This window comes from Meriones unguiculatus, chromosome 1, assembly GCF_030254825.1.
Source record: "Meriones unguiculatus strain TT.TT164.6M chromosome 1, Bangor_MerUng_6.1, whole genome shotgun sequence".
In the NCBI taxonomy this organism is placed as follows: domain Eukaryota; kingdom Metazoa; phylum Chordata; class Mammalia; order Rodentia; family Muridae; genus Meriones; species Meriones unguiculatus.
Window position 1 is genome coordinate 24,109,663 of NC_083349.1, and position 16,290 is coordinate 24,125,952.

A 16,290-nucleotide genomic window follows, 5' to 3' on the forward strand; every position below is an offset into this window, starting at 1 on the left:
ACTGCAGAAAGCCTGCAGGATGCTTGCGTCTCTGGCTACCCAGTTCCACAGTGGTACCTGTATGCTGCTGTGCCCAGCTTTCCTGTAGGTGCCAGGGACTCAAACCCAGACCCTCAGGCTTACACAGCAAACACTACCCACTGAGCCACCTCCCAGCCTCCTTTCCTGGATCCCTTTCTGCCTACCTGGTGCCTACAAAGGCCAGAAGAGGGTGTCGGATGCCCAGGAAACAGGTAAGAGTCTCCACCCTCAAAATCCTGTCCATCAGGTAGAATTTTGAGGGACCTTTCCTTTTTTGCCCAGTTACTTCTTTTAAATGTGAATGTTTAGCAACCCTGTGCTGATAAATACATTATCACCTCTAATCTGGGATGCGTCACACAGCTTCGAGGGACTGCACCCAGAGGTTGGACACTGCTTCAGTCTGTCCGGCAAATCCAAAACTCTCAGACAGCACAGACCTGCAGCTGGAAAGGTCTGTGGGCAGGGCCTTGTCACAGACTAACAACAGGAAGGACACTGCTAGGGTGGCAGAGCTGTCCTTTGAGTTATCATATTGCTTTTATGATTTTATGTATTTGTAGAACAATAATAAACGTCACGGCCACAGGCAACACTTGGACCAACTGTCCAGGCAGCTCCCGGGCACTGTGCTCAATAAACAATGCGTCCTTTAAAAATTAATTAATAAAACTAAGTTAAAAAAATGTATGTTAGGAGCTGGAGAGATGGCCCAGAGTTTAAGCCATCTTCACTGTCCGCTCTTTCAAAGGTCCTGAGTTCAATTCCCAGCACCCACACGGTGGTTCACAACCATCTCTAGTGACATCTAGTGCCCCCTTCTGGCGTGTAGGTGTACTTGCAGTCAGAACACTGTATACATAAGAAAAAAATGTGTTTTATTATTTGTAAAGTTAGACTACTAAGTACAGTGATGTCTAAATCGAGACAGATGAGTGATCTGCCCAGCCAGCCCAGCTTCTTCCCCCAAGGCATCCAGCCAGGTGGGTGGGTTAGCAGGATCTCATCTCATTTAGTGGTGAGTGAGATAGAAAAGGCCCTTCTCCAAGACAGTTTTAAGTGAATCAGCTCTCTTTTCCTGGGTGGGAGGGGACATAAGGACTATATAAACCTTGGGGCTGAGATGCTGGGAATGCTTCATTTGCATGGAGAGGAATTCCGGGTGCTGGCGGAACACATCCTTACAAGGAAATAGGAAATCTTAATCTGAAAGCTGGCCAACAGGCCCTGTGACCGCCTCCAGGGTGGTAGAGGAGCTTTGCAGGCCCAGAACAGGAAGGGAGTCCTTACTCCTGCCCGAAGCAAGATGAGATTTTCAGGGTTTGGACAGATCTTGAATGTACTCTTGCTCTGGGCTGGCTCCCCTGGTGGTGGGGATCATGTGTCCCACAGTGATCTATTCAGCTAATTTGATCACTGTAGGTGCTCCTTTTCGACTTTATTTTATTTTGGTTTCCTTAAATGCCTCTATCTCCTTCCCACCTCCCCGCCCCAACCCTAGGTAGGAGAGAAAGATTAGAAGAGACAGGGGAATGTAGACCTCTTTAGATTTAGCTCTGGCTGGTTAGGCTCATCTGGTTCTATATACCAAATCTAAATACCAATCTCAGTCTGCATAAACCAGGCATGGTACACAGGTCTATCATCCCAGCATTTGGGAAGCTGAGTCAGGAGGATTGCTGTGAGTCCAAGGCTGGCCTGATACATAAAGTAAGACCCATTTCAACCAGAAAGAAAGAAGCAAAGGGAGGCAGTCAGGGCTGGGGCTTCCTTATTGTAGCTGTACTTCTTGGGGGCATGTTAGATTTTAGCGATTGTTAATCTCTAACTATAGCTGTCAATCACCACGGCCCACCTCCTCCTGAGTGCAGTTATGTGACAGAGCAAGGGTTCCTCCATCTTGTCTCAGCTGGAGTGATCTTTAATTTAGCCCAAAACTGATCCCGCCCCTTCTTTTGTTCCCACTGGGAACAGTCCTGTGGGAAATCCTGCTCTGGAAACTCTGGGTCAAATTGCCCAGCTATAGGCATGGTTCTTGATTTTTGTTAAACTGCTTGCTTTCCTAACTTCCCCACCGCCACTGCCAACTGGAATGCAGTTTTTCTGTGTCCTTTGCCTTTAAAAGCTTCCTGTAGCATGCGTTCGGGGATGCTCTGTTGGAAGTTTCTCTCCGGGCAGTCACCACCCGGCTTAACACAGACTCTCAGTTGGGCTTGGGCCTTTGGTCGTGCTGTGTGGTCTTTGGGTCTCTAACCTGCAACAGAAATAGCAGGAGCCACGCCTATGGACCTACCAGCCGCGAGGCTCAGAACAAAGCTGCTGGCATCTCCAGCTTCATCACCGACCTTGGCACCGTCTGGAAGGCACCGTGTGGTTATGCGCCACCTGGCCTAATTTTTGACCCCACCTGGTATCAGGTGCAATGTCACCCATCGCGTTCTAGCCCTAACGCAGGCGCCCCTGGCATCTTTTTTCCTGTAGGTGAAACACATCCGTTTCATCTCAACCATTTTAAGCCGCCGAATGCTGAACGGGTTTCCTTTGAAAGAAGTACCCCGGTGTGTTAGTCAGCTCTGCGTCAGCGTGACAAAGGGCCTGAGATAATCAGCCACGTTAGTCAGCTTTCCGTGGCTATGACAGGATACCTGAGGAATCAGCTGTAATTAGGAATAATTTATTTTTGGTTCACAGTTGGCTCCCTCGTTTCTGGTCCTGTGGCGAGACAGTCATGACGACAGGAGAGCAAGGCAGAATGGAGCCGCTTGGCTCACAGTGGCCAGGAAGCAGGGAGAGAGGAGGACGGGGCCAGGAAGGAAACAGACCTTTCAAGGGCGTGTTCTTACTTGCTCCAACCATCTCCTACCTTCTCGGAATCCCCACCTTCTCCCGGCAGCCCGGAGCCAGGAATCCACAGATGGGCCAGTCCCGTCCTGAGTCAGAGCTCTCGAGAGCTCATCTCTGAACACAGCTGCTTTCGGGAATAAGCCTTTATTTAATGCCCAAGCCATAGCTGCAGCTTGCAAGGGTGGACACTTATTTGGTTCACATTTTCTGAGATTTCGGTCTATGTCTGCTCGGCTCTAGCCTTAGGCCTGGATCACTCAGTGTGCTGTGGTAGGGCACAGAGTGGAGGATGGGGGACCTTGTCACTGGTGGTGGCAGAGAGACAAACTGAGGAGCAATAGGATCCATGGTCCAAGTATTCCCTTAAAGGGCACACCCTCGATGATGTAATTACTTTCATTTTTTTAATGATTTATTACTTTATTTATGTCTGTATAAGGGTGCCCTAAAGTTACAGACATTTGGGAGCTGCTGTGTGGGTAAAATGTAACCTTTTTCTAAGCCTGCTCTTGCTCTAAATAATGACAAGGAGACCTTTATATGTATTAAAAGCTCCAGGCACTATGGCCGGGCAGATGCTCGGCCATTCGAACACTGGCCTGGCCTACTTCCCTGACATCTTAGTCTCGCTCTGGCACCTGCCTCTTCATAGGTTTTGCAATGGCTTCTTCCCTGGTCCCCACTGAGACCCTCCCCCTGGGCCTGGAAGTCCCCACTTACCCTCTCCTGCCCAGCTACTGGCTGCTCGGCTCTTTGCTCAGCCAGTCAGAAGACGATGGAGAACAATTATGACAGCACGCCAAGACAGGAGGCGCTTCATAATGGCGACAGCCCCAAAGTCTGGACTTTAATCAGAGCTCTACGTCTAGAAATCAGCATCTGAATACACAGTGCGCAAAAACATCACCCCAACACATAGGGGTGCTAGGAATGGAGCCTCGATTCTTTGGAGGAGCAGCCAGTGCTCTTAACTGCTGAGCCATCTCTCCAGCCAACCGGTGTAACTTCCTCTTATTAGCCACATGTAAGAGTCAGTCACCTCCTAATGAGGCGACCCAAGCTGGTGACCAAGGGACTCCTTGGTCTGAGGGACTCCTATCCAACCATATCAACTCGCACTTACAACCCGATTTATTATTTTTTTAATTTATTTTTATTTTTGATTTAGTTTTGTGTGTATGAATGTTTTGAGTGTTTGCCTTTGCATGTTCATGTGTGTGCCATGTGTGTGTCTGGTTTCCAGGGAGGCCAAAAATAAAGCATTGGGTCCCCTGGAGTTGGTTCTGAGCTGCCATGTGTGTGCTGGGAGAACAGAAACTGCTCCAAGGCACTGGGTCATCCCTCGAGGTCCTGAACCTATAACGTTAGGGGCAGGTGGGGGGTGCACACCTGTAACTTCACCACTGGGAAGGCGGAGGCAGGACAATCAGGAGTTCAAGGACATCTTTAGCTACACAGAGAGTTCAGGCTGTGAAATGAGATTCCCATCTAAAAAAAAAAAAAAACAAAAAACCCACCTTATTTCTCCACCGTCTTTGAAGTTAGAATGTTAAGCCAGAAGAACATATGTAAGAGGAAACTCAGATCTGGCAGCTTCGTCCCCGCTTTGGTCCCAGGATCTGACGCTTGCCTTTCTTCTTTGGTTTTAATAAAATGGTCACCGAGCCCAGAAATAGTGGTTTATTCCTGTCATTCCAGCAGCACATGGGAGCTGAAATCAAAGGATCTTCATGATGGGAAGCCAACCTGAGCCACAGAGTGAATTCTAGGTCAGCCTTGGCTAGGGGAGACCCTGCCTCAAAAAGTAATAATTAAAGACTGCTGGAACTTCTATCCCATGTCTTCCCAATAGAGGGTGCTGAAGAGACACTGTTAGAGGAAAAAAACACACACACACACACACACACACCCAAGACAGTTATGGTCACGGTCTTTGTCTTGGTCCCTTTTGCTTGATATAGCAGAATCCAAAACAAAACCTCGGTAGCCACCAAACTTGCCAATCTCGCTAGCTACCATTCTCCCCTTAAAAGTTGATACCATAAAATTAAGAGATGGGCTAAGCTGTGCGTGGTGACACAGGCCTGTCACCCCAGCACTATGAGAGGCAGAGGCAGGCGGATCTCTGTGAGTTCAAGGCCAGCCTGGTCTACAGAGTGAGTACAGGACAACCAGGCTACACAGAGAAACCCTGTCTCAAAACAAACAAACAAACAAACAAACAAAAAGGTAGGCTAAGGCCAAGTGTGGCACACATCTTTAATCCCAGCATTCGGGAGTCAGAAGCAGGCGGGTCTCTGTGAGCTGGTATACAAAACCAGGACAGCCAGGGCTGCTGCAGAGAAACCCTGGGTCAAAAAGCGAGGGATGGGGTGGGGCTGCTGAAGTGTGGGCATAGAGGGGTTTAGTCAGGATCTCCACTCTTGCTGACTGGAAAGGGAGGTGGTCATGGGGACCCAGAGAGACGGAGTGAGAGTGTGGCAGGTCTGAGAGAATCTCCTGTCAGTTGAGAGGAGATAAACTGTAGAAGCCAACCTTAGAAGAGATAAGAGTGAAACAGCTGGTGAGGACAGCATGTTGTCGCTGCTGTTTGAACAGATGTGCTGGGAAAGCACATTCCTGCTGCGGCTCAGAGACACACACACACACACACACACGAAAGAGCAAGACAGTTTACTTTTGCAAAAGGGGGCAAGACCACCCAGACAGGGTGAGCAGGCACAGTGGCCTGGAGGTTCCAGCCATCTTACAGGAAGGCAGGCTACTGACTGTGTCTCACCCCATTGGCAGGAGCTGAACCTCAGAAGCCCACAAGATTCATAATTGGTTTTTAAAAGAAAAAGTGTGTGTGTGTGTGTGTGTGTGTGTGTGTGTGTGTGTGAGATAAGAGTCAAGGCTCCGGAATGTCAGGCATCCAGGGGCTGGGCAAACAGGTTGGGGAGGTTTTGGAATACTGGCCCTTGAAGAGCTATCTGTCCTTGTTGGAAATAACGTTTGCCACAGATACAACCCACCTGTACTATAAAATCCCAGCAATCCAATTCTGACTTGTTTATCAAAAAGTGGTTAAGGTGCCTGGACTAGACCACCACAAATGGCTTCTAGGAAGCTGTAAAAGAAGATAAATAGCCAGGCCAGGTGATGAACGCCTTTGATCCCAGCACTCAGGGACGTAGAAGCAGGCGGATTGCTATGAGTTCAAGGCCATCCTGGTCTACAGATCAAGTCCAGGACATCGAGGGCTACACAGAGAAACCCTGTCTCGAAAAACAAAACAAAACAAAAAAAGGGACGACAGGGAATCGGAATCACTGACTTGTGGGGCTTCCCTCATCATTGTTTCCGGTTTTTAGTTTTGTTTTTACCATGTAGCTGTGACTGGCCTTGAGGTCCTCTTGCCTCAGCTCTCCATGCTGCAATTGCTGGGATTACACCGTAAGTGACCACGGCCTTCACTGGGAGAGTGTGGGGTCCAGTCAGGTGAGGCCTTTAAGAGGCATGTCCTCCTAAGGCATTAATTCACAGGTCGATGGATCTGTGGACAAACGGGGTTTGCTGTGAAACTGAGCGCCTTCTGGCTTGTTCCATTTCCCCACTCAAGGTCTAAGCAGACCCGTACCCGATAGCAAACGTGTATGGGCACCGCACTCTTGAACCCCAGAACTGGGAGATGTTAGCAACTTCAGCTAGGCACAGCAGCACCACCCACCAGTCCTGGAGACAAGGTAACCAGTTTAAGGAGTTCACATGCTGCAAAGTGAGTCTGAGGCCAGCCTGGGCTACATGGGACCCTATCTGGAAACACACACACACACACATACACAAACACACATTTGTAACTTAGCTAATTATCCAATTTTAAGTATTCAGTTACAGCAATAAAAAAACTGTTTTGGGCCAGGTGGTGGTGGCTCATGTCTTTAATCCCAGGACTTGGCAGGCAGAGGCAGGCAGATCTCTGTGAGTTCATGGCCAGCCTGGTCTACAAAGAGTCCCAGGGCAGCCAAGGCTACACAGAGAAAAACAAAGCAAAACAACAAAAACAACCAGCTTCATTCTTGGCTCTCATGACTTAACCACCTCCCAAGCCCCATCCCGACTCCCTTACCATTGTGTTGGTGATCAGGGTTTCAACAGATAAACAGAGAAGGACACCAGCATTCTGACTTAGTAGCCCCTAAGGGAGGCAAAGAAACTGGCTGGAATTCATTCCTGTGGCACCTCTCAGCGGCAGTTTTCCACTGGTTCAGGCTCCCCCTGCCCTGGTCCAGTTGAGGCAGCCTTCTTGGTCCCAATTCTGAACCTGTGAGGAGTTTATGTATTAGCGTTCCTTGCATGGTGATCGGAGGGCGTTAGGTTTCCTAGCTTTCTGCAAAGTTCTGCTTTCTGACACATCTATTCCCTCTTTAAGCTTGAGAGAGTTCACAGGCTTTCTAGAATCAGCTGTCAACGAAGGCCTCTGCAGTCTGCAAACCGATGTTAGGCTGCCCCCCTGTGGCGACCACAGGCAACGCCGACACGATCTTCTTAGGAGACAGGTTTACGAAATTAACCAGGCTCCATGTTGAATGTGTTCCAAGGCCCTTTAATCCCCCACATCCTGCCGTAGCATGTAGGCGCGCACACACACACACCACACACACACACACACACACACACACACACACACACACACACACACACACACACACTAATGAATGTTTAAAAAATTATAACAGATCTTCTCTTAAACAAAAATAACTTGGGCCTTGGAAGACGCCTCAGCCGTTCAGAGCGCTGGCTGCCCTTTCAGAGGATCTGAGTTCTTACAACAGTAACTTTAGTTGCAGGTGACCTGACGCCCTCTCCCGGCCTCCCTGGGCTCTGCGTGTATATGATGCAAAGACATTCCATGCACATAAGTAAATAAATATAAAAAGAACTCGCTGAAAGTTTGCTTGTTTTCCATTTGGTATTTTGGGGCCAAGGATAACCTCAAATAACTTAATATGTAGAAAGCAGGAGCTTGCACGAGGAAGAGACTGCTGTGGAGTGGCTGACACCCCCCCCCCCAACACCTGCCTACACCCTGAGGGACTCACAGAAAGAAAAAAAAAAAGCCCGCAACTTCTGTGCCGGTGACACAGGACCCCCCCAAGATGTAACATGTGGACTCTCCCTTATCCAAAACTCTTAGGATCAGACATGTTTTGGATTTTGGGGAATATTTGTATTACATAACGAGATATTTGGGGGATCAGAAATTCATATTTAAATTCTATACACCTATACACAGAGCCTGAAGTTAATTTGGAAACAGTTTTTTGTTTTTTTTTTGTGCGTGGCAGGGATTTGTTTGTTTGGTTTGGTTTGGTTTTTCAAGACAGGGTTTCTCTGTGTAGCCTTGGCTGTCATGGACTGGCTTTGTAGACCAGGCTGGCCTCGAACTCATAGAGATCCACCTGCCTCCACCTCCAGAGTGTTGGAATCACAGACGTGCGCCACTGAGCCTAGCTGATAAAATATTTTAAAATAAACTTATTTTTATTTACTTTTATCATCTACTTGGTGTATTGTGTGTGTGCACCTGTGCTATGGCACACGTGTGAAGGTCAGAGAACCTTGTGGATGTTGGTTCTCTCCCTACACTATATAGATCCCAGGGACTGAACTTGGGGCAAGAAGCTTGGTGACAAAGGCCCTCACCTGGTGAGCCACTGGGCATTTCCCTGGTGAGAGTGTTCTGGGCTCTTTATCTGTGTCTGCCCATTTAGTCCCCAGTCTCTGGCCAGAAGTGCTGTTCTGAGTGATGAGGAAACTGAAGCACAGAGAAATTAAGTCACTCATCTCTGTTCTCACAGATGGAAAGAGACAGAGTCAGGACTAAAAGCCAGGAGTGCAAGTTACAGATCACCACAAATTTCCAGAGTGATGGGGGTGGAAAAATGAGCAAAAATAGACCATCTGAGAGGCCCTTGCTTGAGTCAAGAAACATCTGTTGTCTTCATCACTTCCTGTTGCCACAACAAAATACCTGATACCAGGTAATTTATAAATAATAAAAGATTATTTGGCTCACCGTGCTTGGGGATAAGAAGACCAAGAGCTTGTCACTGGCATCAATGTGGGTTTCTTACTCGGTTAGAACTTAGCACGGGCATCACTGGGTGAGACGGAGCAAGGTGAGTCAGAAAAGCTGCCTTCATTTCAAAGCCACTCCCCAAATGAGCCTCTAATCCATTCATCTCCCAGCAGATATACCTATTTCTGAGGGCTCAGCCCTTGTGACTCAAGCACTTCCCATAATTCCATGTTTCAAATGCCTCTGGGATTAAGTGTCCAATACATGGACTCATCCAGACAATACCTCCTCCAGTTTTTTACCTCCTCCAGTTATCCTGTTAAGATCTATGGCAACATGAGGACTGTATTAAAGGGTTGCAGCAGGAGGAAGGTTTGAGAATTACATTACCTTAAAAGAAAAGCAAAAGCAACAAAGTAACAAACTGCCAAGGTTCGAACCATAGCCCCAGGGCCAACCACCTGCCAGCACGTGTCTTTCAAACTACACCTTCAGACACAGGGAGGGTAGATGTGTGTCACCCAAAGTGTCATAAAAGTCAGGGATGTACAACCCAGGAGAGAACCATTACATGAGCTGTGGATTCTGGGTAATACTGACTGACAGGAAGTCTACTCCGGGGCAGCTGTCACGAGACCTGTGTGCGTACTCTGTACGATTCCATTTTGTTGTGAACCCAAAGTTACTCTATAGAAAAGGGAAGCTTGAGCAGGGAAGATGACTCAGTGGTTAAAGTATTTGCTGGGCCAACGAGAACTGAAGTTGGGATCCCCAGAACCCACAGAAACGCAACTCATCTGTAACTCAGAAGGCAGAGAAGGGATCCCTGGAGCAAGCTCGATAGGGAGACAAGCTAAATTGGTGAGTTCTGGGTTTGATTGAGAGAGACTGACTCAAAGAAAAAAGAAGAGTTGTGGAGAAAAATCCCTGACTCTAACCTTGAACCTCCACATACACATGCGAATACATGCATACCCACACATCATGTGCACACACACATGCGAGCATGAATACACACGTGTTGTATTCTCTCCCACGTGTGAGAAGAAAAGAGGCTTTTCAATTTAGAAAACAAGCTATCTGCTGGGAAAAGAGTTCAGTTTGAGAAAATGAAGGGATTCGCACAGGAATGGGCTTGTTTGTTTTTATTTTCATAGTTATTTGTTGTTTTTTTTATTTTATATGTTTGAGCATTTTACTTACAAAACAGAAGGAGGCATTGGTTCCCTTAGACCTGGAATTTATAGGTGTTGTGAGCTGTCTGTTGTGGATTCTAGGGAATGAATGAATCTTGGTCCTCTGCAAGAGCAGCAAGTGCTCTTGAGTACTGAGCCATCACTCCGACCCCACAGGCATGAGGAAAAAAATGAAACAAAAAGAAAACCTCAACCCTCTTTGGAGGAATTGACCAGAGTCCAATTCCCAGCACCCACATCAGACAGTTCGCGGCCATTCACAACTCCAGTTCCAGCATTCTATTGCTGTGAAGAGACATCGTGACTGAGACAACTCTTAAGCATTTCACGGGGGCTGGCTCACAGTTTCAGAGGTTTGGTCTATTCTCATCACGGTGAGAAGCATGGCAGCGTGCAGGCACCAATGGTGCTGGGGAAGGGGAGTTCTACCTCCAGATCCCCAGGCAGCCGGGAGGGAGAGGTGCTGGAGCCTGGTTTGGGCTTTGGAAACCTCAAAGCTCACCCTAAACGACACACTTCCTTCAGCAAGACCACGCCTCCTCCTAATCCTTCTCAAGTAGTGCCACACCTGAAGACTAAGAATTCAAATACATGAGCCTATGGGGGCCATTCTTAGTCAAGCCACCACAGGATCTGACACCTTCTCTTGGTCTCTAGAAACACTGCATACACATGGTGCACATATAAGCACAAAGGCAAAACATTCATACACATGGAATAAAAATGAGGGGCTGCAGAAATGGCTCAACAGCTATGAGCACTGATTGCCCTTCCAGAGGACCCGGGTTCAATTCCCAGCACCCACATGCCAGCTCACAACTGTCTGAACTGACACACACACACACACCCACACACACACACACACACACACACGAAGGTAAAACACCAGTACACATAAAATAAATAACAAATAAATAAAATGAGTCAGATAAAAAAAATAGAGGGTATTGACAAGTGGAGCCCAGACCCATTCTGATAAGCCAAGAAGATCATGAGTTCAAGACTAGCCTGGACTACATTGTAAATTCCACACCAGCCTGGGCGAGAGTGAGATCCTGTCTTTCAAAAAGCAAAAGAACAAGCAAGCAGGACGTGCACTGAATGAACTTTAAGGTAAATTGCTTATTCCAGTTAATAATGTTCTGTATGGCTCATTCATCACCACGACAATACCACATTAACGCAGCTGCGGCTGCAGCTCATACACAGACCTCTGTCCTCTTTGCTCAGGTATTCCGTAAATCTAAAACTATACTAAAAATAAAACCAACTATTTGTTTTCTAAAGCCACGCTGATAATTTCCTGAGCCCGGGCTGTAAACCCACTTGCCACTGGCACACAGAGCATTGTCCGGAGGGCTTAAGTAGACACAGAGTTTCCTGGCGCCTCAGGCACCGTCTGCAGAGGGACAGCTGCAATGCTTCCCTTGGAGCGTCGCCAAGCCTTGGTTGCTCTTCTGAGACAGCACATCATCAAGACAGTCAAGACTCGGCTCTCGGTGCCTCTGCTGTGTGTGTGCCAGCGGGGCTCTAGACAGAGGGGTTAAGCCTGATGTGCCCGAGCGGCCACCTGCTCGCGTCCTTCTTTGATTACTAAGTGCTTTCCTTCCTTGCCTCCATTAGGATACCACTGCCCCATCAAAAAGCTTCATCCCTAGGTTTCGTTACACGCACAACTTCACCACAGAACAGAAGCAAAATAGTGGTTATTAACTACAAGGACCCCAGAGTCTGACTGGGCCGAGAACCTGAAGTGAGATCCAACTCCAGGGAGGCTCTTCCTCCTGCCAGCCGAAGGGATTTATTTGTGTGTCCCACAGTGTGCCAGAACTCTCCTGTCCCCAGTCCTGGTACAGGCTGTTCCTTCTCTGAAACGCCTCATCCTCTTCCATCCTAGCCCAGGCCTGCCGCCACGGCCCTCCACCAGGGCTATGTCCCCACCCCCTGTCCCACTTTGACTCATCTTCCTACGACTATCAAGTAGAGACCAGTATCAATAATAATTATTAAAATAAGTATGAGTAAAATGCAAGCGATTAACGTGTACGTAGGTGAAGTTGCCAAGAGTTGGCCTAAGGCCGGTTCTGGGTGCAGAGGGGATGAACAGGCCTTGAAACAGAATTCAGATTCTCTGTCTCTCTGTCTCTCTCTCTCTCTGTCTCTGTATTGGAAGGATGGAAAGGAAGCTCAAGAGTAACGGCCTTTTCCTGTGAATGCTCCCTAAAAGTCACCAGCTAGGGTGACAGATGCAGTTCAGGTCTAAGAGTCTTTGCCTGACGTTCACAAGGTTCTGGGTTCAATTCCCACAGACAGTCACCTGTAGACCACCGTGATCTAATCGTTTATTAGCCACCTTCAATGAACTGAACTGGGTGGCTAGATTCTGGGAATGAAACAGAAACAGCAGCGACATGGTCTAGTTGGCACATAGGACAGACAATCTAAAAATAACTCCATCTTTTAAACACATTTATATCACATTTATTTGGGAGGGGGCACAAGTGCGTCGCTGTACTTGCGTGGAGGTCAGAGGACAATTGGCTGGAGTCTCTTCAGTCCTTCTGACACAGGGAGCCTGGACCTTGAACTCAGATCTTCAGGCTCGGCTGTGAACACCCTTACCTGCTGAGCTTTACCAGCCCAGACAAATACGTTCTTAACTTAGGAAAACAGTAAGCCTCGCTTTCCCCACCCCAGGGAAACCACAGTTTACCCGTGCGTAAACTATAAAATTGTGATTTGCAATCTTCTCAGTCTTCGGGGTGGGGGTGACAGCGGGAGGTGGGAGCATCTCAGTAACGTTTAAGGAGTTGTGGAGTGGAATTGCAGGAAGATTATGTTTTTAAGCGGCCGTAGTGGTGCCGGCGGGGATGGAGCCGCCTATCACTTCCTGGGCCACGGTTAAATACTCCCTGCTGGACCCAAGGACCGCAGAAAGGCCTTTTTGTCTGTCTCCCATACCCGTGGAGGAGCACCGGCCACCTCCTCCACCTCTGGGGGCCTCCCTCGGAGCACCGAGCCCGGACCCTCTGCGACAGTCGGTGACACCGGCTTGTCCCTCGGAGCCAAGCTTGCTCCCTAAGCCGCTGACTGGGTAGCAGCCAGCTTGGAGTGCTCCAAACCTTGGGGGTGCAGGCGCGGCTCCACCTCGGAGAGAGGAGGAACCCCCAGCTGGGCTGGCTGTGCCCAGATACCAACCGGCTCCTTCCCTCCGGCGCTGTCCTGGTCCCACCTCCCCAGAGATGCGGGACAGACGCCCCCGGAGAGGACTGGGGCCTGAGGAGAGAGGCGGCCTTGACACCCAGCTGCCCACGACCCAGCCGGCAGGCAGCGGGATCCTAATCCCCTGAAGCAAAGCCGCCCGCCAGGCGGAGACTGGCGCGCTCGGGGGAGGGGCGCAGAGGCCCCTTTTCCCGCCCCGGGGGCGGAGCCGAGGTCTGAGCCTGCAAACCCCAGTCCCCGCTGGCCCTGCCCGGACCCTCTCACCACCTTCGGCTTTCCGACCTTGGGATTCCAGGACACCGGCCAGCCTCGCCGTCCTTCGGCCTCCCAGCCCCGCACAGGCGCAGATGCAGCCGCCCTGCACCCGGCCTGGCGCATAGGACTGCGACAGCCATGGCGCGCGGAGACGCCCCTCGGGACAGGTGAGAGGAACCCCATGTGCTGCGCACCGGGGCCCAGGTGGCCACGAGCCTGTCAATTCCCGCTCGTCTGGATGCTCCCGGGCGCAAAGACCAACGGGACTACAATTCCCATGAGCTGATTCCTTTGGCTGACTGAGTCGGGGTGATGGGGGTTGTAGTCCGTTCTATCGAGGGACGGCTAGGGCGGCCCGTGCGTACGTCCTCGGGGTGACCTTCTGACTGATCCCCACAGCTACCACCTGGTCGGCATCAGCTTCTTCATTCTGGGGCTGGGCACCCTCCTCCCCTGGAACTTCTTCATCACCGCCATCCCGGTGAGACCTGCAGCCGATCGGCAGCCACATGGTCACAAACCTCCATCCCTCCGGCCGCCCGGGACTGCGGTTCGCGAGCCGCTTTCCACACCACGCCAGCTTCTACGGCTCACCTGTCAGCGGAAACACCGAGCCTCAGAGCGGGGAACCGCCTCTCGCCTGGCTAGGCGAACTTTTTAGGAATGTCCAGATCCCGGAGGGACAGGGCCACCAACGCAGGGAGTCTGACCAGAGCATAGGCGCTCTACTAGCCCGTTTCCTTTGTCGTTTTTTTTTCTGGCCAGACAAGACAGTCCAAGAGTGGGTTTTCCAAGCCCCTGGCTTTCTTTGCAATGACATGAATTACATTCGTTCTGCTACATTTAATGTGCAACTACTGAGGACCAGGCACTGCAGATGCGGAGGAGCCGTGAGAGGGAGGCTCTGATTCCCTCCGAGCATGCCTTCTTTTGTGGAAAGGCAGACATGTGTAGCTTGTGTTTTCTTTGGGACGGGGTTATTCAAACATGATCAGTGGCACAGCTCTGCAGGTGTCTGGAGTGCTGGACCCTGGGTGACCAAAGATGAATCAGCTGCTGAATTTGAGAGCCACAGGGCCAGAGCTATTAATAACGTAACATGACACACGCTGTTGCATTCCAGCCTGAAGCAGAGTGCTAGAGGCCCTCCAAAGAAATCGCTTCTACTTCCTAGGAGAGATCTGTAAAGTAGGGACCGAGCAGGCAAAAGGTCGGGGAGAGGGAATTCAGAGCGGAGGCAAAGAAGAGCCTATTTAGAGAAAGATCTAGATAGAGCCTGGAGCTTACCAGAGTGGAGCAGAAGACAGACAAGAAAGGGAATCTAAGGGAGGCTGGGATCAGATTCTAGAAGATCCTAAAACGTGAGGTCTGCCTTGCGGGCCGTGGGAAGGTATGCAGAGGAGTGGCGGGAGATGTGTGCCCAGGACAACGTAGGCAGTGGCCTAGCACCTAAGCTGGGGCCTAGGTGTTCAGGGTATACCCACGGAGTGAATAAGCCGAGAGGCTGTTACAGGGACAGGCACGGAGGCTGGGGCAGACTCCAGCCCTGCAATTCAGTGTGTACCCCTCTAGCTCCACCTGTGTGCCAGGTCCTGGGGACAGTGCAAAGATAGTCCCACAGATTTTAACCAAACCATCAAAGATCTTAACCGAAGTGTGGGGAGGTGGAGGTGGGAGGGGGAGTGCTTCCTGACCCTGCACTATCTCCCTGTCTGGCAGTACTTCCAGGCACGGTTGGCAGGGGCCAACAGCACCGCTGAGACCCTGAGCACCAACCACACCAGTCCCACAGACACTTTCAATTTCAACAACTGGGTGACCCTGCTGTCCCAGCTGCCTCTACTGCTCTTCACGCTGCTCAACTCCTTCCTGTATCAGTGGTAAGATCCCCGACCTCCATGTGGAGATAGTCACAGAGGCCAGGATCACCTCCTGCTCCTGTCCTTTCCCTGCCCCCACCTTATCACTATAGCTCCACTGCCCTGCCCCTATGCCTACCTTCCCCTGCCCGGCCACCTGATGTCCTCTGCCTCTTCTGAGCAGCATCCCTGAGTCGGTGCGTATTCTGGGCAGCCTGCTGGCCATCCTACTGCTCTTTGCCCTGACAGCAGCCCTGGTAAAGGTGGACTTGAGCCCTGGGCTGTTCTTTTCCATCACCATGGCGTCCGTCTGGTTCATCAACTGTAAGTATATTTCCCTCCCGATTCCCCACCTCTTCCTTGTTCTGCAACAGCCCAGCAGATCCTTGTAGGAAAGACAATACCATTATCACCCAAATCCCCAAAGAATCTGAGCCCAGAGAGAGGAAAAGTCACTTGTCTCAGACCCTGGTAATCTAGGCAGGCCTCCTACTCAGAAACCCTCCTAGTCAAGAGAAATGGGCTAAGTATGGCGGTGCAGAACTTTTAATCCCAGCGCTTGGGAGGCAGAGGCAGGCAGATCTCTGTGAATTCAGGACCAGCCTGATCTATATGATGACTTCCAGGCTAGTCAAGGCTACACGGTGAGGTCTCAAAATAATAATTAGAATAATAAGAGAAAGAGAAAAATAAGTGTGTGTGTGTGGGAGGAGGTTCTAGACTGCCCTAAGTCCACAGGAAAACCCACACCCGCCTAGCCTAGACTGGTTTCCTGTACACCTTATGGATCCTCCTGATGCTACTGAGTATTGGCCCCTCCCTGTCTCTCTCT

The 16,290-nt window shown here is 50.0% G+C and overlaps 1 protein-coding gene and 1 long non-coding RNA gene across 6 annotated transcripts in view; one reads left to right on the forward strand and one right to left on the reverse strand.

Moving 5' to 3' along the window:
- On the reverse strand, positions 1-13,764 carry LOC132654322 (uncharacterized). Of its 3 annotated transcripts, none has more exons than XR_009592009.1 (4): positions 13,627-13,764; positions 6,974-7,168; positions 6,231-6,400; positions 1-4,353 (listed from the first exon to the last, which is right to left on the reverse strand). It is a non-coding gene; the product is annotated as an uncharacterized LOC132654322 (long non-coding RNA). The 3 variants fall into 3 exon arrangements; XR_009592007.1 differs by having other exon boundaries at positions 1-4,576; XR_009592008.1 differs by lacking the exon at positions 1-4,353 and adding an exon at positions 4,583-5,400.
- Positions 13,632-16,290, forward strand: part of Slc29a2 (solute carrier family 29 member 2) — a 7,258-nt gene continuing 4,599 nt past the window's right edge. For all 3 annotated transcript variants that reach the window (XR_009591997.1, XM_060384331.1, XM_021650300.2), the window contains exons 1-4: positions 13,632-13,766; positions 13,999-14,080; positions 15,319-15,479; positions 15,643-15,782. Coding sequence is in view for 2 of the 3 variants with exons in the window: in XM_060384331.1 (XP_060240314.1) it covers positions 13,738-13,766; positions 13,999-14,080; positions 15,319-15,479; positions 15,643-15,782 (412 nt within the window). In the remaining variant the exon portion in view is untranslated. The remainder of the gene's footprint in view (positions 13,767-13,998; positions 14,081-15,318; positions 15,480-15,642; positions 15,783-16,290) is intronic.